The sequence below is a fragment of the Protopterus annectens genome, chromosome 8.part1 (genome assembly GCF_019279795.1).
Source record: "Protopterus annectens isolate FY-2018-M chromosome 8.part1, PAN1.0, whole genome shotgun sequence".
NCBI classification, from domain to species: Eukaryota; Metazoa; Chordata; order Ceratodontiformes; family Protopteridae; genus Protopterus; species Protopterus annectens.
The window spans coordinates 442,012,214-442,036,829 of NC_056742.1; the positions used below are offsets into that span (position 1 = coordinate 442,012,214).

At 37.5% G+C, this 24,616-nt stretch overlaps 1 protein-coding gene across 1 annotated transcript in view; it reads right to left on the reverse strand.

The window, feature by feature from the left end:
• LOC122810395 (dipeptidase 2-like) overlaps positions 1 to 24,616 on the reverse strand; it is a 501,875-nt gene that overhangs the window by 428,702 nt on the left and 48,557 nt on the right. The window contains exon 3 of the mRNA XM_044081997.1: positions 20,063 to 20,189. Coding sequence (XP_043937932.1) covers positions 20,063 to 20,189 — 127 coding nt within the window. The remainder of the gene's footprint in view (positions 1 to 20,062; positions 20,190 to 24,616) is intronic.

Here is a 24,616-nt window from a genome sequence, read left to right on the forward strand (position 1 = left end):
CTGCCATTAACTGGGAAAACTACTCATGTACCAACACCTTTGCCCAACGGTTCTTGGAATTCATAAATTCCAATGCCCTGGATCAACTAATCCATAGTCCCACCAGGGGCTCCAATATCCTAGACCTGGTCATTACCAACATGGGAAATCGATGCTCCACATCTATGGTCACCCCCTCATTGGTCAGGTCAGACCATAAGCTAATCACCCTTAACATCCATATCCCACCCCACTCCCCAGTAAGGAAACCTCCATAAAAAACTTCTCCAAAGCCAGCTTCATGCTACTCAAGTCAGAAGTTACAAACTTCATGACACCCATGCAGATGGGAACTGAAAGTTCGACTGCTGAGTCCTACACTAAGACACTGTATGAGCACATCCACTCATGCATGAATTGTGTCATCCCAAATAGAACCAAGATGTTCTCCTCCAAAAAAAGGAAGCCAATCTGGTGGTCCCCTGCCATAAACAAACTTTACAACAAAAGGAAGAAACTGTTGCAGAAAAGAGGAAAATCCCAGGATGCAAAAAACTCCCTTACCAGCCTCAGTAAGAAGCTGAGATCACTCATAAAATCCTCCAAAGCTAGTTATGAAAATAAAATTGCCAAAGATTCCAAAGACAACCACAAGGCATTCTATAACTATGTCAAGAATCTAAATGGCAATGCTCAGATCTGCTCTGAGCTACAACAGAATGGCATTAAATATACTGATCCCAAGGATATTGCCAATATCCTGGCAGATCGTTTCAGTGTCAACTTCATCCCCCTCTCACCCCCTACATGGCCCATCTCAATACCGGAAGATTGCAAAATTCTGGTAATAATGACCACACAGGTAAAAAACGCACTTTCCAAAGCTAAGAATACAGCATTCATGGGACCAGAAGACATCCTGGGCTGTGTACTACATGACCTAAAAAATGAACTGGCACCTCACCTAAGTGTCATGTTTAATCATACCCTCACCTCAGGCTTCATGCCCACTGAGTTGCGCACAGCTACAGTTATCCCACTCCACAAGGGGGGATCCACCTTGGATCCTGAGAACTACCTCCCCATCAGTCTGATGGGCCTGATCTGCAAGGCCATGGAACGTATCATCATGGAGCTTATAAACAAAGACATTGGCAACCTTAAAACACTGGACCCCACCCAGTTTGGGTTTCTGAAGGGCCAATCTTGTCTCCTGAATCTGATTGACTTCTTTGAATCAGTCTCCAGAGCCATGGACGAGGGTAAGGCAGTCCACACAGCCTATCTGGACTTTGCCAAGGCCTTTGACACCACCCCTCTCTCTGGAATCATAGATAAACTTACTAAGCTGGGCATTAATCCCTACATCACTCGACGGGTTGCCAACTGGTTTATTGACAGAACCCACACTGTAAAAGTAGCAGACTCCAAATCTATCTCCAACAAGTGACAAGTGGAGTACCTCAGGGTTCAGTCCTGGGACCTCTCTTGTCTGGCATCTACTTCTCTGAAGTACAGGCCAGCACTAAGAGACTCTGGCTAACAAAGTTTGCAGATGACTGAAAACTGGGAGCCATTATTGAATCCAAAATTATGTTCATACTCTACAAAAGGGCCTTACAGAAACAGATACTTGGTGCCAGAGCCATGGGCTCAAGCTCAATGCCATGAAATGTATAGTTATCCCCTTTGAGAAAATGCATGAACCCATGAATTGCCACATAGGTGGCAGTACACTAAACACCGAACATGTGACAAGAGACTTAAGGACACAGGTGGACAGTGGTCTCACCTTCAATAACCACACCGCCACAACAGTCAGGAAATCCTTCTATGTGGCACATCTCATCATTAAGGGCTTTCCATCCAGAAAAAAGGAGGTCATTGTCCCACTATACTCATCCCTCATTAGACCCATTATAGAATACAATGCCCCATTTGGTATGTACCTCTCAAGACATCTGCAACAACTGGAAAGGCCGCAGAAATACCTCACTAAAAGAATCACAAGCCTAAAGCAGATGCCCTATGCTGACCACCTTAAAAAACTCCAGCTATACTCTGTCACATATCGTCTACTCTGAGGCAATCTCTGCTTAACATACAAGGCCATGTCAAACCCAGAGCTGTTGGGCATACTACACTTAAAGAAATCCCAATCCCTCACAGCCACACGCTCCAGGGATCTAAATTTTGTCATCACAATAAACAAAACATGTGTAGGGATAGGTTCCTGACCCAGAGACTCCCCAAACTCTGGAATAGACTGCCCATACATATCAAGTAGAGTGCCTCTTTGGCCCTCTTCAAAAGGAACCTTGATGATTGGATGGAAGAAAGGAAATTCACCCCGGAGATCACATCAGTCACCCTGCTAGACAGGTGTCCAGGGAAGTAAATAGTGTGGGAAGAAATAGCCAGGGAATTGTTATGGCTAGGCTTGTATAGGCCCTAGGGCCAATAGCCTAGTACCAATCTATGAACCTATGAACATCGCTAAGTATACCACCCCTTGCTGCTACATGTATACTTCTTAGAGAGTGTTTGCCATAATATGGAATATAGACTTCCTTGCCTTCCTTTATGTTTCTACATTGAAGGCAAAACCCACATTTTACCATTTTTCCCCCTTCTCTATCCACACTCCTATTCCTTTCAATAATATTTTTAAATCTCTTATCTTTTTTGTATATGATTCTGGGTGAATTCCCTACTAACTGTAAATGTTCCTGGTTCACCCTAAATATATTCCAGTTTCGCTGCTAGATTTTTCTAACATCATGAAATTGGTTATTAAATTTGAAAATAGCTGATTTCCTCAAACTGTTTATCTTTTGTCGTTTTGCTCCTTCATTTCCTAGGTTTTTCCTAGTAAGGGTTGGAAAATGCCCTGTTCTCTTTTCATTTTCACCTCCATGAATATATTGTCTACAAAGTCAGCAGCGTAATCTCTCCTGACCAACATGTTTTTCAATATATTCAGTTGTACGAATTCCACATCCCCTGACACCATCCTTGTGATACGTATCCCTTGCCCTTTTACTAATGACTTTTTTTGGTGGAGAGGGTGGCAACTTTAAAATGCAGGAGGGTATTAGAGTATGTAGGCTTCCTATAAATATTTTATGTAAATGCCATAGTGTCATAATTCTTTTCAATGCTTATATCTAAGTAGTTGACCTTGTCTTTACTGATATTACTGGTAAATTCTAGAAAATTAGTGCTCAAATTAATAAATTCCAAACATACTTCTAATTCTTGTTCCCCGTTCTTCCAAAAAACTATAATATCATCTAAAAAACGGCCACAGAAGGTCCATCCTTCTAAGTATATACTTTTGAAGACTATTTCTTTCTCCCACAATGCAAGGACAAGTAGCAGCAAGGGGGTGGTATACTTAGCAATGTGTTCCCTTTGCCCTTCTTTCTATATAGGGAAAACAGCTAATGCTTTGAGTACACGTATTTATCAGCATAACTACGACATAAGCAAAAAAGATATGAAAAATTCCCTTGCCACTCATATCATTTCACATGAGGGTCATAAATTCAATTTTATGGTCATTGACCAAGCTACTGTAGGGGAAAGAAGGGGTCCCCTAAATTACTTTTTAGAATTAAAAGAACTGAGATGGCAAATGAGGGCTAACGCCTCAGAATTTCCTGGGTTAAATAGCACTATTTCCATTAGTTCAATATTAAGACTGAAATCAGAATTCTATATGTAAAACAATTATAGAAAAGACAGCAAGCGGCCTTGCTGAAATTTTAAATATGCATACGTGTGAAAGTGTTTTATGAAATTAGTACCAGTTGTATAGAATTTTAATGCATGCGGTACTTGTCAATACTGGTAGCATTTTTTCAAATGCATGACATATATGTGTTTTAAAAATGTATCACATTTTAATATAGTATAACAAGTAGGAAGTGATGTCATGTTCTTTGGGGTATAAATGGGGTGGGGTGACTGCAGTGTTATTTTCTGATGAAGTTTTCTACCAGGAGACGAAAGCGCTTAAATAAAGGATTTTTGGTGCATTTCCTTGGCTTTTTCGGTGTTTATTAGTTCGAGTGGATTTGTAACGTGTTACTGTTAACTTGTAAAACGATTTGAAGTACCTGCATCTGCTTGAGCTGTAATCTACAAGGTTTTAAGATGAAGCTTCTGTGATGCAACCTCATCTGAGATGAGCATGAGTAACGAAGACAGTACTCCATGCTTAGCAAAACCGATTTTAGTTTTGGAACATGACTGATTCATACTGTCATGCAGCTGTACTACCTCTGGGTAGTTTGAATAATAACCAACACAGGGAAGATAATAAATATCCTTCTACTGACATAGATCTGCTTTTTCTTTCATCCCATGAAGATCCAATGTTTTCTGCAGGACTATTTCATTTTTTTGAAGCCAATTTTTGAGCATACTGCAAAACTCACACTTGAACGTCTGCCCAGAAATCTTAGGCCAGTAAAGAACCTTGTATGCTCTTTCCTTACTTTTGGTCATTTCCAGATGTGACTAATAAATTTTATATAACACTCAGCATCACACCATGATACCTGCCGCCTTTAAACATTGAACTTTGTAGAGACAAAAGCTCATCCCACTACGGAAAGTGTAGTCTACTGTCTGGATGCACAAACTTGGCGTTTTCTAGCTACCCGTTCATAACTGTGTATTATAACAATTGCATTTCCTTACCTACTCTCATACAGATTATTTGCTTTTCCTGCTAATGTAGACAATTGTGAGATGATGCACAGGATACTCGGATCCTTCTCCAGGCAGTCTTCTCTACACTCCTGCAAGCACTCTGTACTTAGGCTGTCAGCTACATGCACTAATTCACCCATTTTATACTGAACCTGAAGCTCATAGTTTTGCAAAGTCAGTAACATTCTCTGAAGCCTAGCTAGAATTGTATAAATAGACTTGTTAAATATACGGTGTAGCAGCTTATGCTTTAACTCCACATTGATTACTTTACTGTAGATATATACCCATGAAACTTTTTAGAAATAGTAACTATGGTTAACATATCATTCTCTATTTGATTACAGCATGTTTGTGTATTAGTGCGTAGGCAACTGGTTTGGCTGGTCTAACTTTCATCTTTAATACTTTTCAGAGTTCCTGTTGGTTAGTATCTACCTGAAGTATAACTGGTTCAGAAACATCATAGAAATTCAGAGTAAGTGCTTCAGTGACTATTTTTTTAGATTCTCAAAACTCTTATTTTGCTTCTGTAGCCAGAACCAACCAGTATCAGGCTCTGGTAGATTCTTAAGAAGTACTGTTATATTCATCAAGTTGGAATGAACACTGCACCACACTGAGAAACTGCATAAGAGAAGCTTGATCATAGGGCATCTGCATATTGACTAAATAATTCTAAGTAATTGATCGTGTTGCAATATGGTTTAAGACCTTGGTGTGACATCTGGAAAGAGGAAGGAGGACAAGGAGACCTGGTGGTGGAATGAAGAAGTACAGGAGAGTATACAGAGAAAGAGGTTGGTGAAGAAGAGGTGGGATTGTCAAAGAGATGAAGAAAGTAGACAAGAGTATAAGGAGATGAGGTGCATGGCAAAGAGAGAGGTGGCGAAGGCTAAGGATAAGGCGTCTGAAGAGTTGTATAAAAGGTTGGACACTAAGGAGGGAGAAAAGGACCTGTACCGATTGGCTAGACAGAGGGACCGAGCTAGTAAAGATGTGCAGCTAAGGGTGATAAAGGATAATGAGGGATGAGGGAAACGTACTCACAAGCAAGCAGAGTATGTTGAGCAGATGGAAAGAGTACTTTGAGGGGTTGATGAATGAAGAGAATGAGAGGGAGAGAAGGTTGGATGATGTGCGGATAGTGAATCATGAAGTGCAGTGGATTAGCAAGGAGGAAGTAAGGATAGCTATGAAGAGGATGAAGAACGGAAAGGCTGTTGGTCCCAATGACATACCTGTGGAAGCATGGAGGTGTTTAGGTGAAATGGCAGTGGAGTTTTTAACTAGATTGTTTAATGAAATCTTGGAAAGTGAGAGGATGCCTGAGGAATGGAGAAAAAGTGTTTTGATACCAATTTTTTAGAATAAGGGTGATGTGCAGAGCTGTAGTAACTACAGAGGGATTAAACTGATCAGTCACAGCATGAAGTTATGGGAAAGAGTAGTGGAAGCTAGGTTAAGAAGGGGGTGATGATTAGTGATCAGCAGTATGGTTTCATGCCAGGAAAGAGCACTACAGATGCGATGTTTGCTCTGAGAGTGTTGATGGAGAAGTACAGAGAAGGTCAGAAGGAGTTGCATTGTGTCTTTGTGGATTTAGAGAAAGCATATGACAGAGTGCCTAGAGAGGAGTTGTGGTATTGTATGAGGAAGTCGGGAGTGTCAGAGAAGTATGTAAGAGTGGTACAGGATATGTACGAGGGTAGTGTGACAGCGGTGAGGTCTGCGGTGGGAGTGACAGATGCGTTTAAGGTGGATGTAGGATTACATCAAGGATCAGCTCTGAGCCCTTTCTTATTTGCAATGGTGATGGACAGGTTGACAGATGAGATCAGACAGGAGTCCCCGTGGACTATGATGTTTGCAGATGACATTGTGATCTGTAGTGAGAGTAGGGAACAGGTGGAGGAGACCCTGGAGAGGTGGAGATATGCTCTAGAGAGAAGAGGAATGAAGGTCAGCAGGACTAAGACAGAATATATGTGTGTGAATGAGAGGGAGGATAGAGGAATGGTGAGGATGCAGGGAGTAGAGGTGGTGAAGGTGAATGAGTTTAATTACTTGGGATCAACAGTTCAGAGTAATGGTGAGTGTGGAAGAGTACAAGCAGGATGGAGTGGGTGGAGAAGAGTGTCAGGAGTGATTTGTGTCAGATGAGTGCCAGTAAGAGTGAAAGGGAAGGTCTACAAGAGGGTAGTGAGACAGGCTATGTTATATGGGTTGGAGACAGAGGCATTGACAAAAAGGCAGGAGTCAGAGCTTAACTTGGCAGAGTTGAAGATGTTAAGATTTGCACTGGGTGTGACGAGGATGGACAGGATTAGGAATAAGTATATTAGAGGGTCAGCCCAGGTTGGAAGGTTTGGAGACAAAGCCAGAGAGGTACGATTACGTTGGTTTGGACATGTGCTGAGGAGGGATGCAGAGTATATTGGGAAAAAGATGCTAAGGATGAAGCTGCCAGGTAACAGGAAAAGAGGAAGGCCTAAGATCAGGTTTATGGATGTGGTGAGAGAGGACATGCAGGTGGTTGGTGTGACAGAGCAAGATGCAGAGGACAGGAAGAAATGGAAACAGTTGATCTGCTGTGGCAACCCCTAACGGGAACAGCCGAAAAAAGAAGAAGAAGAAGGGGAAGAAGAAGAAGTCAAACTAATTTCTCTGTGCACTACAGAGTTAATACGTAAATCTACCATTTGCTTTTTTATTTAATTCAAGGTCTTTTTGTTTTAATCTCTCTAACAAGTTAATTAAGTTTTAAGTCATGCCCCTGTTTAGTTTTTTTATTTAATTCAAGGTCTTTTTGCTTTAATCTCTCTAACAAATTAATTAAGTTTTAAGTCGTGCCCCTGTTTAGCAGACCCCCAGCTAGAAGATAATCAGTTATACAGATCAGATCTTTTAGACTTTCAGTCATTTGATCTGCTACTCTATTAAACACTATCACAGTGATACAATTCCAAAAGGCAATATTAGAAAACTGTACATGCTATAAGGAATGTTAAATATACAAAGTTTTAACCTAGCTTCATTGATCTACTACTCTATTAAACACTCTCACAGTGATACAATTCCAAAAGACAATATTAGAAAACTGTACACGCTATAAGGAATGTTAAATATACAAAGTTTTAACCTAGCTTCATTGATCTACTACTCTATTAAACACGCTCACACTGATACAATGCCAAAAGGCAATATTAGAAAACTGTACATGCTATAAGGAATGTTAAATATACAAAGTTTTAACCTAGCTTCATTGATCTACTACTCTATTAAACACTCTCACAGTGATACAATTCCAAAAGACAATATTAGAAAACTGTACATGCTATAAGGAATGTTAAATATACAAAGTTTTAACCTAGCTTCATTGATCTACTACTCTATTAAACACTCTCACAGTGATACAATTCCAAAAGGCAATATTAGAAAACTGTATATGCTATAAGGAATGTTAAATATACAAAGTTTTAACCTAGCTTCATTGATCTACTACTCTATTAAACACTCTCACACTGATACAATGCCAAAAGGCAATATTAGAAAACTGTACATGCTATAAGGAATGTTAAATATACAAAGTTTTAACCTAGCTTCATTGATCTACTACTCTATTAAACACTCTCACACTGATACAATTCCAAAAGGCAATATTAGAAAACTGTACATGCTATAAGGAATGTTAAATATACAAAGTTTTAACCTAGCTTCATTGATCTACTACTCTATTAAACACTCTCACACTGATACAATGCCAAAAGGCAATATTAGAAAACTGTACATGCTATAAGGAATGTTAAATATACAAAGTTTTAACCTAGCTTCATTGATCTACTACTCTATTAAACACTCTCACACTGATACAATTCCAAAAGGCAATATTAGAAAACTGTACATGCTATGAGGAATGTTAAATATACAAAGTTTTAACCTAGCTTCATTGATCTACTACTCTATTAAACACTCTCACACTGATACAATTCCAAAAGGCAATATTAGAAAACTGTACATGCTATAAGGAATGTTAAATATACAAAGTTTTAACCTAGCTTCATTGATCTACTACTCTATTAAACACTCTCACACTGATACAATTCCAAAAGGCAATATTAGAAAACTGTACATGCTATAAGGAATGTTAAATATACAAAGTTTTAACCTAGCTTCATTGAGCCTAATTGCCAAAACCTTTGATTAATGTCAGGTACAGTAGACTTAGTATAAGACCCATATGCAACAGCATTCTCAATTATTTGAACTGGATAATCCTTCCTTTTGTTGCATTGGCTTGGATCCTGAGCATCTATTCATATTTGAAGCCTGCCTTGTGTCACAGCCATCACCATGCTGTTAATCCATTATTTGAGTCCTGTTTGTTAAACAATTGCACCTATACCTTTCATGCACTTCAGTTTTTGTTTGGTTCTAATTCTGAGTGTTCCTGGGACCATTCTTATAATATATTTTCTTAAGTAAACTCTTAATATAATACTCTCCTAACAGACAGCCAAAACTAATCAATAAATAACTCTGCATGTTACATATTAGCGGTTTATTGGGCATTGACCCTCAATGAAACACTCGGTTGTATTCCTGTTATTTTAACATATTCTTTCAAAAATACAATGTGCTCATTTTCTACTGCTATATTAAGCTGTTAAACTCTGTGACTGTAATCCCCTTCTCAGCTATTTTCATACAAATGAAGGAGCTCAAGAAAATGTGTGCTATCTTTGTAGCTATTCTGAATGCTGACATGTCTAACATTATGCATGTTGCAGTCTATAACAATCTGCAAATCATTCTGTAACTGCACAGTATGAATCCTTTTAACCATACCATGGCTGCTTTTCCAAGACTTACCTTGAACTTAAGTATCTATCGTCTACATGTCTACTTACAAATCAAGCAAAACTGCACCCAGCGGATTCAGTTTATACCCAGAATATGTCATAACAATGCACTGTAATTTGTAAACAATATTAGGCAGCGTCACTGGTTTAAACATAGCTTCTGACAGTATATTTGATTCTGCAACAGTATCAAGCTTACCATAGTATATTTGCATCTAACATAATTTTTTTGTGATCAGAGAAAGCATTCAGGCTACTTAGATCATGGACTGCTTCCACACCATGCAATCAAACTGTACCTACAAATTGCAGTTTTACTGTGTTTCTTTCTCTCTGCTACATGCAAATCTTCTTGTACAACTTAATTTAAACTTGTACACAGCTTTAGAAAGTGGTCAGGACCTCCAAAAGCCCACAAGTTTGATTTCTGGCTCTACAACATTCTTTTCTGTGCCTTTACCCACATTGCTTGTGGGAGGTATGATTTTGAGCTGCTCACATATTACCAGGCACTGTTTTGATGCCATGAATAGTTTTGTGTCCAACTGCACATTTATCACCAACTACTGTTTTTGATGTCACACACAGTTTCATTTTTATTCTTATTTCTTTTATTCATTCTGAGCTTCATTTTACTTTTATTTCCATCATGTTTTTTATTTGTCATGTTTTCAGTTCCTCAGTAATGCTTTTAAGCAAAATATTTGACAGGTCACACATTTTACCCACATCTAATGCTTTATCAAATGTCAAGTCTGCTTCTTTCAAAAGTTTGCTTCTGGCTTGATCATCTTCTGTCACCACATAGAATTCTATCTCTTATCAATAAATCACGCAAATCACAAATGTCACAATCTTTTTTTCTGTTTCAGTCTAGTCACATAAGCATCTGTTAGCTTTTAAAATTCTTGATTCTTAGTGAAAACAAATATCTTAAAAATGAAATATTGTTCTTTGGTTTATAGCATGCCTGAAATCTCTTTCTCTCTCTCCCTCACCCTCAGAAATTATAATTTGTCTGTTTCCTTGTCTTTAAGGTAAAGCTGTTACACCTTAATTGCTTCCTTGTCTGGAATGCTTTGAGTCAGCCTAATAAGAATAGACAATACAACTTAACCAAACGAGAACTGGATGTATTTAATGATATTTGTGGGGATAATAGTTTATGGGTTATGAGATCTGACAAAGGAGGTCGGCTTATATTTATGGAAATATCTGACTATAATAATAGCATGAAAGCTTTGTTGCAAGATGATGCTTACAGGGGGGTTTCTCGCAATGAGATTTTTATAGGGTATAGGAAATTAGATTTTTACAGTGTATAGAGAAATTGATTGTGAACTTTTAGATATGTTTCTGTAGGGACAATTGTTTAAAAAAATGAGTTTTATTATATGTTGAACATAAAGCCAGTCATTGCCAGGCATCTTCTGCATGCTGTGGATAACAGATTATATTATTATAATATTGAGGTCGATATTTCCATACTTGGTTACAAAACTTTGTTTCAATGGCATCTGCTGTCCAAGTGAAAATCTAATCTGTTATCAGCAGTATACAGAATATGCCTCTATTTGGTTTCCATAGCAATGTTCACACTTTAATGTTAATAATATTTTTGCAGAGATTTGAGCATTTCTCCATATTAGAAAATGTTATAATGAACATTATTTCACATGAAGCAGCATTATAAATTTTAACAACAAACAATACTGTCTTAATGTAAATGGATTTTGTTCATTTTGAATGCCGGATAGCATATTTTGAACTATGTTTCATGATGTTTTGTATGTTGTAGTGACTGGCTTCTTGATTAGCATGGTGCATGTGAATAAAGCTACTGATTGGAATGATAGTCGTGGAAGACATACTGAACCAATGGGAAGTAACTATTATCGGCGTATAACAATCCTGTGAGAGACATCTCTCATAAGAAGACTAGCCTCTTATTGGCTACAATGGTTCAAGGTGTTTGGTTGGCTAGAGTTCATACATGCATTCATCCATTCACTCCTATAGAAGTACTTACAGTACAGACAAGTGCAGCAGAGTGGGTGAGTGTTTCTACCAGAGTAAGTGCCTGTGCTCTAGAATCTTGGTGGATTCTTCAATGTGCTTGTGTGTGTTTGTCCGCATGTGAGAGAAAATGTGGAAGCGTGTGTGCTTGTGTGTGAGAAAATCTGGAAGTGTGTGTGTGTGTGTGTGTGTGTGTGTGTGTGTGTGTGTGTGTGTGTGTGTGTGTGTGTGTGTGTGTGTGTGTGTGTGTGCTTGTGCATAAGTGTGTGAGAACATCTGGAAGTGTTTCTGTGTGTGTGTGTGTGTGTGTGTGTGTGTGTGTGTGTGTGTGTGTGTACATACATGCATATGCATTCACACAGAGGAGTATCTAGGGTGGGGTGAGGGTACGAGACTGCCCTGGTTGCAAGGTGATAGGGGGTGCGACTGGCAGTTGCTGACAGCTGGTAAGGCACTACTGTCATTCAGAAATTAATGGCGATACTGTATATGTAGTCACGGCTAAAGTGCTGAAGTGTTTCTCTTGTGAGGAGTCTTTAACTATAGCATACCACTTGTTACATTTGTAGCAAGCAGTTTCCTACACTGTCACTTTTGCTCGCATTGGACAAAGGGCTTTTTTGTCTCTCTCACCTACACAGAGAAAGGAGCTGTTTTTTTTTCCTCCTCAGCTTAAAATACATGTGTGTGTGTGTGTGTGTGTGTGTGTGTGTGTGTGTGTGTGTGTGTGTGTGTGTGTGTGTGTGTGATTCTGTCTGTGTGGGGGGTGCCTGTGCTACTGAGATTGCTAATGTGGTCAGGTGTGACAACACAACATTAAATTAAATTCAAATACACGGTAATGAGCAACTAATAAAGTGATTATATGTGTGGCTTATCCATGTGTCTAAACCAGACATTTTCTCTGTGATGCTAATTGACCAGTCTACATGGCCAATTAGTAGAGGAGGAGAGAATCTCTCTGAATCCAAGCCCCTGTACCTTAAACAGTTCTTTATATTTGAAAATCATATACTGTTAAAAGTAGCTGTGTGAATTACATTTATGTTAAATTAGTTTAGCTGTCAGTTCTTTAGCAGCAGACTTGCACTAATCCACAAAGAATGACACGCGTTATATAACAGGGAATATCCATATATGCGGCCAGCTCCTCTACTGCATATATACTTATGACATTTTGACAAAACTGCAGTATCCTGTGCCTGCTACAGAGCAGGGTGAGTAGAATTCCATAGCAACAAGATGGTCATAACAGCCTAGCACTCTGCAAAACATTATTCATAACAGATGAGCCAAGAGATGTGGTAAATTCCTGTGGCACTGCATGACTTTAATGGCATGGTGAAATTTATGTGGATACATAGAAACATACTTTCAGCCAGCAAAACGATAGCTATAGGTCTGATCTTTTGCTGTAACTAGCAAGCCACAGCTGCTCCATCTCCCATCTATGCCACCAATCTCATACCCCCTTAAATGAATGCACTGAGTTTGTCACTGTTATCCATAATGGAAGTTAATTCCATTTACTGTCTACCCTATTCTTGACAAAAGTACTTACTCATGTCCATTCTGAGTACATATCTGCCTTCTACTACCTGTCTATTATTTCCGACCTAATTCAATACTTTCTTTGTTAGCATAAAACACAGCTCCGCTGATTCTGTCTTTAACCTAGTAAGGCTTTAATCTCTTCACTGTGCATGCACACAAAGCCTGGAGGACAGGTATTGTAATAGCCCAACAAATGATTGGCCCTGTAACTGTCCCAGGACCGACAGACTTACTAGCCTTTCCAACATCATTTGCAAACTAATGGAATGTATCACTACAAAGCTCCTAAAGAATGATATTGGCAGCTTACAAGCCTCTGATTCAAATCAATCAGACTTTGTGAAAGTTAGGTTATGGCTAATAAATCTTTAGATAGAAGACTGTAGGTTCTATACCTCATCCAGTTGATTGGGTTGCAGTGCAGTATTGTGGGGATGCTGCACTCCTGAGTGTTTTATCCTTTGGATAAGATGTTAAACTGACCTGCCATCGGCTTGAATTGCTGGTAGCTCAGGTGATATAAAAGATCCTCAAAATAGTAGGGGTTATCCACATTTTATTACTTAAATAACCATATACACATCTAATCCACAATTTTCACTTACAGTACATGAAATTCACACACACACACACACACAGACACACACACACACACACACACACACACACACACACACACACACACACAGACACACACACACACACACAGACACACACACACACACACACACACACACACACACACACACACACACATCTATAACCTTTTCTTAACATTTTATTTGCCACATTATCCTGTATTCCTTCCTTTTCAACAACTTTTTAATATGTTCTGTCTCTTCCATAAAGCCCTCTTTTTATTAAACAAAACTTCTTCTGTTCTTGCTCTCCATGTTTCCCTGTATAATTCCAAATACCTTCTTATCCACAACTTCTACGTCTCTGTTTCTGTATTTTTATATAACCTCTACAGAATCACCTCCATATCAATTTTATAATCTTTTCTTAGTCCCTACCTAACACTTAATAACTTTATTACATTTAAACAAACATGTTCTGATTTCTCCGCATCCTTACATAGCATAGCATTTGACTAAAAATATTTGTCCTTTCATAGGAAGACTACTAAAATGTAATCTCCATAAGAAATCATGCATATATATATATAATGTTTTAAAATGCCTCTTTTCTTTTGTTTATTCTATGTTAATTTCTTTCTCCATATTCTCCAAGGGATCAGCATAATAAATCTTTTCCATAATTTTCTCAGACCATACCCTTATTTTATTTTTCATTTCCTCACTATCGATCTTCCATAAGTTATCTTAGTCTAACATTCCCTTATTTGCAATTTTTCTATATTTCTTACTCTTTTCTTTCTTTCCATACTCTCCCAACATTTTATATACTTCTGCCATATGAGTCTCTCTACCATATCTGCATTTCTTTATTTTATTTTCCTCAATTCCCCAAAATAAATTCAAAGAAGCTATGTACACTATTGTATTTATTCACCACAATCCTCTTATTTTCTTTATTATATATTATATCTCTCTTAACTGGGTTTATTCTTGAACCTGAAATTCCATAAAATGGTAATAAACCATTTTCATTACCTTTTGGAATCATATATACCCCTCCTAAATATACCATTTTACATAACACCGAATTAATCAGCTTTACCTTCTAGCTCTAAAAGATATCCTAAACACTTTTCACCAACCAGTGGTCTACTTTTTCTCATTCCTTATTTTTCCCATTTCTCTTTAATCACCTCTCCCTTCCTAATTTTATCCCTAGAATATAAATCTCTTTCATCTTGCATTACCCTGTTCTTTTTTATTTCCCTGTCTTTGAACCTAACTTACTTATCAGCTCATTCACATTTTCCAGTACTTCTTTCATCCAACTCTTATTTCTCATCATTAATACCAGATCATCACCATAATTTAATATAAATGGTATTTTTATTCTTGCTGCCTCACAGTCATTTACTTCAAAAAATATTTTCTATTTGGTTTGCTATAACATTCATTATCAACCTAAACAGTCTGCCACTAATGAGGCACCCTGCTTTAGGCCCCTTTCTATTACTATTGCTTTTCTTATCCACGGATTCAGTACTATTCTTATCTGGCCTTTTTCATATACTGACTTAATTATGTTCAGAAAATTTCCTTACATTCCACATGCCTTCATTATGCCCCATAAACCCTTATGATTCACCCTATCATAAGCCTGTGCAATATCTCTTACAATCTGCTTTCCTCCTCACAATATCATCCCCACTTCTTTTACTATCTACAGCATTTCTTGCTCTGTCTTCATTTTATACCAAAAATCCCTTCTCCTACCTACTTCTGCATGAACTTTTCCTAATCTTCTTTGTATTATTTTCATTAAAATCTCATAATCTGTATTAATCAATGTCATCAGTGTCAAATTCTTTATTTCATTTCACTCTCTCTTTTTTCCAACTCAGTCTTACCAATCCCCAAACTACTTCCCTCTTTATTCCTCTTTAAACTACTCATTTAATAGCTCTATAAATACCTTCATCCATCTTTCTCCCATTTCTTTGTACATACTATACCTATTTCCAGCTTTCCTTGGTACTGACTCCACATACATCACCTTCATTAGCTCATCCACTTCTTCAACGTTAATGTCTTTAGTTAATATTATGTTACATCCCATGCTATCCTTTCTCCTTAGTCACTATTTTTAAACATCTTTGTAAAATATTCTTCTATTATAATCATTATTTCCTTCTGACTATATTTTCTCCTTTCCTTTTCTTCCTCAACTTTCAAATTCATTATCATACTTTATTCATAATATAATTAGGAAAAGGACATACTTCTTTCTTACTTTTGCATAATACTGATGTCTGTCCATATTCTCTATAATTCTCTACTTTTTCATACAACACCCTCTTACATTTTTCATAACCTTCCTTATTTTTTTCTAGCTTCTCATTTATTTCTCTAACCACTTTCTTGTATTCCCCTTTACATCTTCTCCATAATTTCTCCCTACCACTATATATACTCTCAATGACTTTTCTTTAAATACCACCCACCATTCCACCCATATCTCATAAAAACGTATCATCACCATATGATGTTATCATACCTGTTCTACTTCCATATTAAACACATATGTATGTAACATTAATCCTGTTAGTTTTTATAACATTTCCCTTCTCAACTTACGTTTTCATTTTCCAGAAATTTTATTCATACAGCTAAATTGTCTGAAAAATCACTAACCATAGTTCCACTATCTATTTCCTTTAATACGTTTGAGGATTAGATAAAACCTTTTTCGATCCTTCACCTCCCTTGAGCATATGTATACTTTGTCATTTTTTATCAGTTTTTCTACTTTTTTTCACGTCTCCTGTCATTGTCCTTTTCTTAGAAATCACAATTCCAGTCTCTTAATAGGATAACTGTTTCATTAATCACTACATAGGGACACAAAATCTCAATATTTTTTTTCTTTTTTTGCCAAGTACATGCAGATAATCCTGTAAAATTATTCTCATATTAAATAATCTATGACAGCTGCTTTCCTTGGATAGGTTATCATACAATTTATCAATTTATCTCACTCATTTTCCATAACAACACTATTCTAGAACATTTGTTGCCACAGTTATATAATGATATATTATAATATATTTACAATACTAATATTTCTGATTCATATTTTAAATGTTATATTAAATATACCATTCATTTATTTATAGATATTTATTTATATATATATTTATATTCACATTTACATATTTACTTGTGTACATTTATTATAAATATCTAATCTATTTTTATAGGTTTTACATATTTTTAAATATGTTTTACATTTTTTATATATTCCTACAACATATACATATTACATTGAATGCTGCCTTATTGACGTTGTTCGCTTGTATTTGTAAACTAATTTGTAAACTAAATTGCAAAAGTATACATGTTATTATTAGTTGAATGTTTAGTATTATGAAGTACGTATGACATTACCTGCAAGAAACAAGAATTCTGTATATCTCAGGGACTACATTTTCTGTATTTTATCTATTTTTTGTATATTTTTTGCCTTTTACATGTAAATAAGGAGGCATGCGGATAAATATTTGTTTCAACACAGAAGAAAGCATTGATGTTACTTTCAGATAGATGTGGGTTATGCTTAGATTGTTGGATGTACTACACTGATTTGTCCTTTTCTTGCTTAGTATGCGACAAAGGGGCACAATTTTTATTTGAGCTTTAAACTTGTTTATGTAAGTTTTAAGTTTTTGGTTGTGTTGGTTTCACACAAGCATCATTACCTATTTTTGTGGTGTTTCTATGTATAGGAAGCATACAACGCTAAGGTTGCTAACAGATATTATTATTATGGCCAGGATAACTGTTTCATTAATCACTACATAGGGACACAAAATCTCAATATGTTTTCTTTTTTTGCCCAGTACATGCAGATAATCCTGTAAAATTCTTCTCATATTAAATAATCTATGACAGCTGCTTTCCTTGGATAGGTTATCATACAATTTAGCAATTTATCTCACTCATTTTTCATAACAACACTATTCTAGAACATTTATCCTCCTCTAAACTCCAAACTACTTTACACCCCACAATTTCTCCATCTCCTTTCTATCTCTCACACCTGGGTTTCTTATATCTACTAAAACAATGATATCCTGCTTTGTTTTTCATACCATTCTAATATGCTTAACCTCCTCACTTGATTTTTGTACTATTTTCATTAAATGACAGCAGTCGCACATTTTACTTTACCTTTTTTGTTTATTTGATACATGGTTTAATTCCTTTGGTTTAATTCCTTTTTCTTATTTTAACCCTATCTCCAATCACGTGTTTTCTTATATACTTTTCTTTCTTAATCCTCTACTATTCTTTGACTTGCTTGAACGTTTACATGTTTGTAAAACCAGTAGCACCTCCAATGCCAGTTTAAGGCATCTAAACCTACACTGCAATACTAAAATAAACTGTTGGTGAGATAGATATATTTCCAAAGGATCCCCCTATCTATGGAATAAGCCCCCTCTCCATATCAGACAAAGTAGTCTGTAACTCTTTAAATCAAACTTGGGTGAGTGGAGAGGGATCCAAAAATTAATCTGTGGTCTGGCTAATTAGACTCTTATAGACAGAGGAAGCAAGTAGAGGAACTGCAGTTACTAGGCTCCTAATGATGTGCTCATTTGATAGCCCAGTATACACCTATGAATCTATTAGCCTTCCATGTTTCCTGTGATTGGGTTATAAATCTATGTCTCATCTCTCCTTTCCCTTCTAGCTTAAACAGAGTAAAGTATTAGACATATGGGGGATATTTTTGCATGTTCTCTTCCATCCCCTTAGCAACTTTCATTGTTATATTTATTTTTTGGCACTTTTTCCATGATAAGTTCATGTCACCCCCCCTCCCCCCCCCCGAGAGTCTACAGTAGTGAAAATGGTACTCAATTTGAGGCTTCACTGGCGTTTGCTAAAGGGAGAGTAACATCTCTTTCTCCGCAGTCATACTTGCCATGATATGGACCAGAATCTTGTTGACTTTGGTAGCTGCCCTTTCATTGTTCTTTTTATTTGTTCTTGTTTAGATTAATCGTGACAGTCCTTTTCCTGCCTTGTAAATTGTACTATAACACCCACCTAGTGAATAGCCTGCCCCCTGCATTATCCTTTCCAAAGTGCAAAACCTTCTAACTTTCATTTCAAGTGTGCTATTAAATCCTTGTAGAATTACCCTACATTTATCTAGACTGAATAAAAGTTGCCATCTTCGGACTCAAGCCATCAGCCTATCCAGATGTCTCATGATGCTTTTTCCCCATCATCCACTCAGTTTACTAAATTATTCAAAGTCTGAATCAAAGTCCTTTCAGCTGTTCTCTACTATTACTGTGCCAACAAAGGAAAATATAGAAAATGGCAACACTTTGTTGCTATGACACGGTTTCCTTTTGAAGCATCTGTGACCTTTGCTCAGGAAGCAGATTAGCCACTGGTGCATCAGCTGGAGAGGGGATGAGTGAGCAGACAAAAGTCTGCTTGTCTTATTTAGAAAGATGAAATAGTAACTCCACCATGACCGTGGCCTGCCGCACAAAAGCCAAGGGTTTCCTTAAAGCACTGAAGATGCACTCAAATTCCCACTGGCAGTGGCCATGGACAACGTCATCAATCTGTATAACATGTACATGATGCAGTGGATACAGGTCTATCTGCATTGTGGAGAAGACTGCCTACAGAAAAGCCCTCTTTGTCCCTAGTGGAATGCTTTAGAAAGGCTGGCAGGTCACTGTTATAATATCACCCCTGCTACCAACATATACTATGGATCCTGTCATTATGGGGCCACACTCTCAACTTGCACTATGGATCCTGTCACTATGGGGACACCAATGCCAACATGCATTATGAAATCTGTCACTACTGGAATCCCACGGCCAACATGCACTATGGATCTTATCACTATGGGGACTCCACTGCCAACATGCACTATGGATCTTATCACTATGGGGACTCCACTGCCAACATGCACTATGGATCTTATCACTATGGGGACTCCACTGCCAACATGCACTATGGATCTTATCACTATGGGGACTCCACTGCCAACATGCACTATGGATCTTATCACTATGGGGACTCCACTACCAACATGCACTATGGATCTATTCAGTATGGGATGATACCAGTTTATATGGGGCTGCATCAGTGATCAGAAGACTGAATGGGTTTAAGAGAAATTCAGGTTTCATGTGCCATGAAGGCCAAGTAAGGAGGTAGAAGGGTGTAAATGAAAAAAAAACTATATAGTATCTGCTCGTGGTACACCCATATGTGTTTAACTGTTCTTAGTAAAAAAAAAAATACTGCACAACTTACCTGAGCGCCAACATGCCCACGTTGCAGTTTTTCAATATTTGTTTTTGTCCCTTTCAAGTTTGTTAAGTTAATTTTACTCAGGTTGTTGCTGTACTGTTTTCTTAATTCCAATGCAAGATCATTGTGGCTTTAAAGAAAAAAAGTAAATAGCATTAGTGTTTGTGCAATTGTCATTATAATTTCCAACAAATTCATAAACTGTGGCTATATAATGTTTCAACAGATTTGAAGTGAAAATTTGGAAGAAGAAAGAGACAGTCTGTTTCCCACACACAGCAAATGAGAAACTGTATCAAGATCTGTCACAGTACAATAATACAGAAACAAGATATTTGGTGTGAATGAACTGAAGGTCTCTTCAAGCCATGCTACCTTTCTCTATTAATATAATATCTAGCAAGCATGCTATAAAGATGCATAATTTAAATAACAAACCTAGCTGTGAGTATATCGTAAAGCAAATCAGAAAGAAATGTTGCTCTGTTCTAACACATTCATTTAATAAAACAATTGAAACCAGTCACCAACTTAAGTAAACTTTATAGAAAATGTAAGGGAAAAAAAACACAAGATCCTAAACAGCTTAAAACCAAACTCCTTAATTCAAATAAGTTAATTATGTTAGTCAGTGGTAGATTATAACAGAGGCGTTCTGGGTGGTCACCCATGTCCCATGCATTCTGGGGGACCGTGGAGCTGGTTAGCATGCAACATGCGAAATAAAGCCCCATTTCTGTGATAAAGATGTGTCTGCACTGCAGCATTACACATCCACATACAAGAGAACAGAAACTGTTGCTAGCTGGCAACTTGACAGTACAGTCACCAAAGGACAGTCCTGACTGACCCTGCCTTCCTACTTCTCTCACGGACTTTCAATGTGGCACTATGTCCTACTCTCAGAGTGCATGGCTAATAACTGCAGCCACATTTTCCTCTGTTATGTCAGCCATTTTCCAACACTACCATTATTTTATTTTATTTGTTCCTCAGGTATTTGTCACCACCATTTTTGTTTTATTTATTTTTAAATTTTACTCTTCGGGTGCAGTAAATGGCTGAATAAATAGTCACTCAGAATATACACCATTTCCTGATCTGAGGGGGAGGGGCAAATATCAATGATGACTGTGAGGTCAAAGGCCTCAGGGAGGTATTTATTTTATTTTAATTTATTGTATTGTATTTTATTTTATTTATTATTTATTTATTTGACATTTGTTGACCGGGATAGTCCAGCTGAGTTAGTGCCCTTTTTCAGCGGAGGCCCGGGGAGAAAAGCTCCATAAATTATACACAGAAGAATACCACAGTAACCACTATAAGTACATAGTTTATAATTAAGAATAGATAAAGTTTTGAATCACAAGTTGTAGAGATGTAGCCATTGTTCAATTAAATTTAAAGAGCATAATAAAAGCATTTAGGCAAAAAACTGTTTACAGGATATTTTCTTGCGCATAGTAGAACAGGTTGTTAGCAAATCCATTTATAGAGGCACTGTATAGAGCACAGTGACAGCGTTTAGACAATTTTTGCTATTAAAGTATTTTATGTACAGTAAAAGGACTGTCAAGGATTAAGATTTAGTAGTCAAGAGTGAATAGGAAGTTTGAGAACAGATTTACCTGAGGGAAAGAAGTTTAGAGAGTAAGGATGTGAGAGGAGCGGGAGGAGATTTATGGGAGTAAAGGTGGTGAGTTAGAGTAGAAGGTGTGTAGTGGAGCATGAGGTGGTTGTTAGGCTAAATGAAGGATACGGATAGGAAGTTAAAGGAGTGTGCTGACAGTGGCATGTCAAGGCGGTAGCTAGAAAGTCTTTAAGAGCAATTTTGAATTGTTGTGGGTGGTTTATATTTCTAATGACCAAGGGAAGTTTGTTCCACGAGTGGATTGTGTCCAGTTGTTCTTTTTGGCTTGCAAATTACTAATAGATTTTGGTCAGTGCTTCTGAGTATCCTGGGAGGGGTGTAGAGGTAGACAAGTGTGGTGATATCAGGACAGAAGAGGGTTTGTAGAGGGCAGAATGTATGATCTTTAGTTGAGAGAGAAGCAGTTGGTGGGGGAATTCCAACCAGTTTAAGGTCTTGAGAAAATGACAGTGGTCCGTTTTAAAGGTGTGATTAGCAGCAACTTTATTATAGGTTACAACTTTGTATTCAATTAATGGTGCACAGCACAGGTGGAAAGGAACTGAACACTGATTGTATGATGAAGAATTTAACAATTAATGTGGTGCTTAATGTTCTGATGGGCTCACACCTGTGAGGTCTTAATGCTTTCCTCTTTTGGTATCATCACTGCCATCAGGAAACAGTACCTGCCCAACGTCTTTGATAACCCTGCTGCTTCTTACAGCTCTTTTACCTCACTTTTCTTCATGATGCAGGAATTGATCTGGGCTCCCACCTCAGAATCAATGCCCAGTGGCCATCATACCAGCACCTTCACTGTACACTTCTCACTAAGTTCACTAACATGGTTGCTGTTTGTCTCTATAGGCCCTTTGCAGCTCCCCAGCATAGTCAGGCACCATCCAGTCACACAACAAGAATTTTTAGAAGTGTGCCCTTTGTATCCAGTAACATGGAGTGCCAGTTGGCTGTAAATAGGAGCAAAACTAAATAAACACTAATAATTATTGATAATAACAATGATAATAACATTCCAACTGGTCTAGATAACAGGAAAAGGAAAACAGCTATTTGTTACTGTTTAAATATTTTACAGTGCTATAAACCAAGAAAATAACAGATTATTTGCATTTTGCTAAACTGAGGGCAGCTTTGCTATCTGGAATGAGCATAAAGGAATTACGGTGTTGGTATTTTTCAATACAGCTACACAGAACTGTCTCAGACTGTTTTCAATGTGGTTATCTTAGTTTTAAATAAAGAATCCAAGTCTATCAAAGGTATAGACATCACTGTCACCACTGCCACAAATATTAGTGTATTTATTAGTTCACCGAAATGGCATTCCAGCGAACAACTAATCATCCACCCATAATCAGCGAAAATTGCATCAGCAATTTGCTGAATTTACTAATGGCAACAAAATAGTTGCCCAAAGCACAACGGACTAACGTAGAATTATATCAAACTCACCCAAGTGGGGGGGCTTTGCCTCCCACACCCCCTAACTATATATACCAACTCCGAGATTGCACTACAGTGGAGAAAAAAGCAAAGTTCTGTACTTGCTCATTGTGCTTCAGGCAACTATTTCATTTCCCTTAGTGAATTCAGCGACTTGCTGGAGTGAGTTTCAGTGATTACGGGTCGATGATTAGGTGTTCGCCAGAATGCCATTTCAGCGACCTAATATAGACCCCAAACACTACACTACCATATTCAACCTACTCATACTACTGGTAACACACACACACACACACACACACACACACACGCACGCGCACACACACCAGTAAACACACATCCCTATCACTACATTGTGTCAAGTAAGTTCTTTCTTCCCTTGACACCAGTTTGTACAAACAGAAGCATTTCATGCAAATGTTTGACATCAGAATTATACTCTTAATCTGACTTTCATAAACTGATATTGCAGTATCTTACCTTGAAATATATATGCAGAAAGGGGCTTATTCAACCATTTGGACTGGTTACCATTGTGAGCATATAGTTACTAGATCCTGGACTCTATTTATTTTCTGTTTTGTGGACTTATTGTCAAGGTACTTTTGTTCTGCTTTACAAATGCTGCAGGATAAAGGTGTGAGCTAGTTTATCGTACTATAATTCCTTGAGCAGTGTAACTCACCATCTTCCTTTAAACATAACCTTGATGACTGGATAGGTAGCCACAGATGTACTCCTGGATTGGCTGGGAAGGTGCAGACTCAAGGGCGGATACTGGCAAGCTGTGAATTGTTATAAGACTCAGTGGTCTTGAAATATCTAAGAATCTACTTCTGCTGAGATTTTGGCAGTTGACCATTCAGGGCTTTTTCTAGAGATCGGTAGTCTGTACATTCTCTCACAATGTTGAGCATCTGACAGCCATAAGTTGTTAAATATGGATCTGAAAAATGCTGTATCTTTTAGTTAAATTATGTATGTTGTCTAGTCTTCAGATAAATGGTTTAAGTTACACTCATACCTATCAACTGTCCTTGATTTTTGAAGAACGTCCTTTATTTTGCCTCATGTTTCTGCCCTGTCCCTCACAATTTTTTTTTTTGGAAAATAACTGAGGATTATAGTTAGTCTATAAAGAAAATGATAAAGTTTATATCACATGGGATCATCCATTACCAGATATAGTAGTCCATGAAAAGAAGACAAAAGTAGCACTGATCATTGAAATTGCTAAACCCAGCGTCTTATGTACAAACAGACACAAAGTCATAAAATACCAGGATTTTCAGGCAGAAATGAGGGCAATGTGGAAGAAGGATACCCAGACAGTTTCAATAGTAGTAGGAGCAGCGGGTCTTACTAAAAAGAATTTACAATCATACTTAGATATGTTACCGATACACGTAACTGTATGAATTGCAGAAGGAGTCATTACTGGGCACATTGCAAGTGCA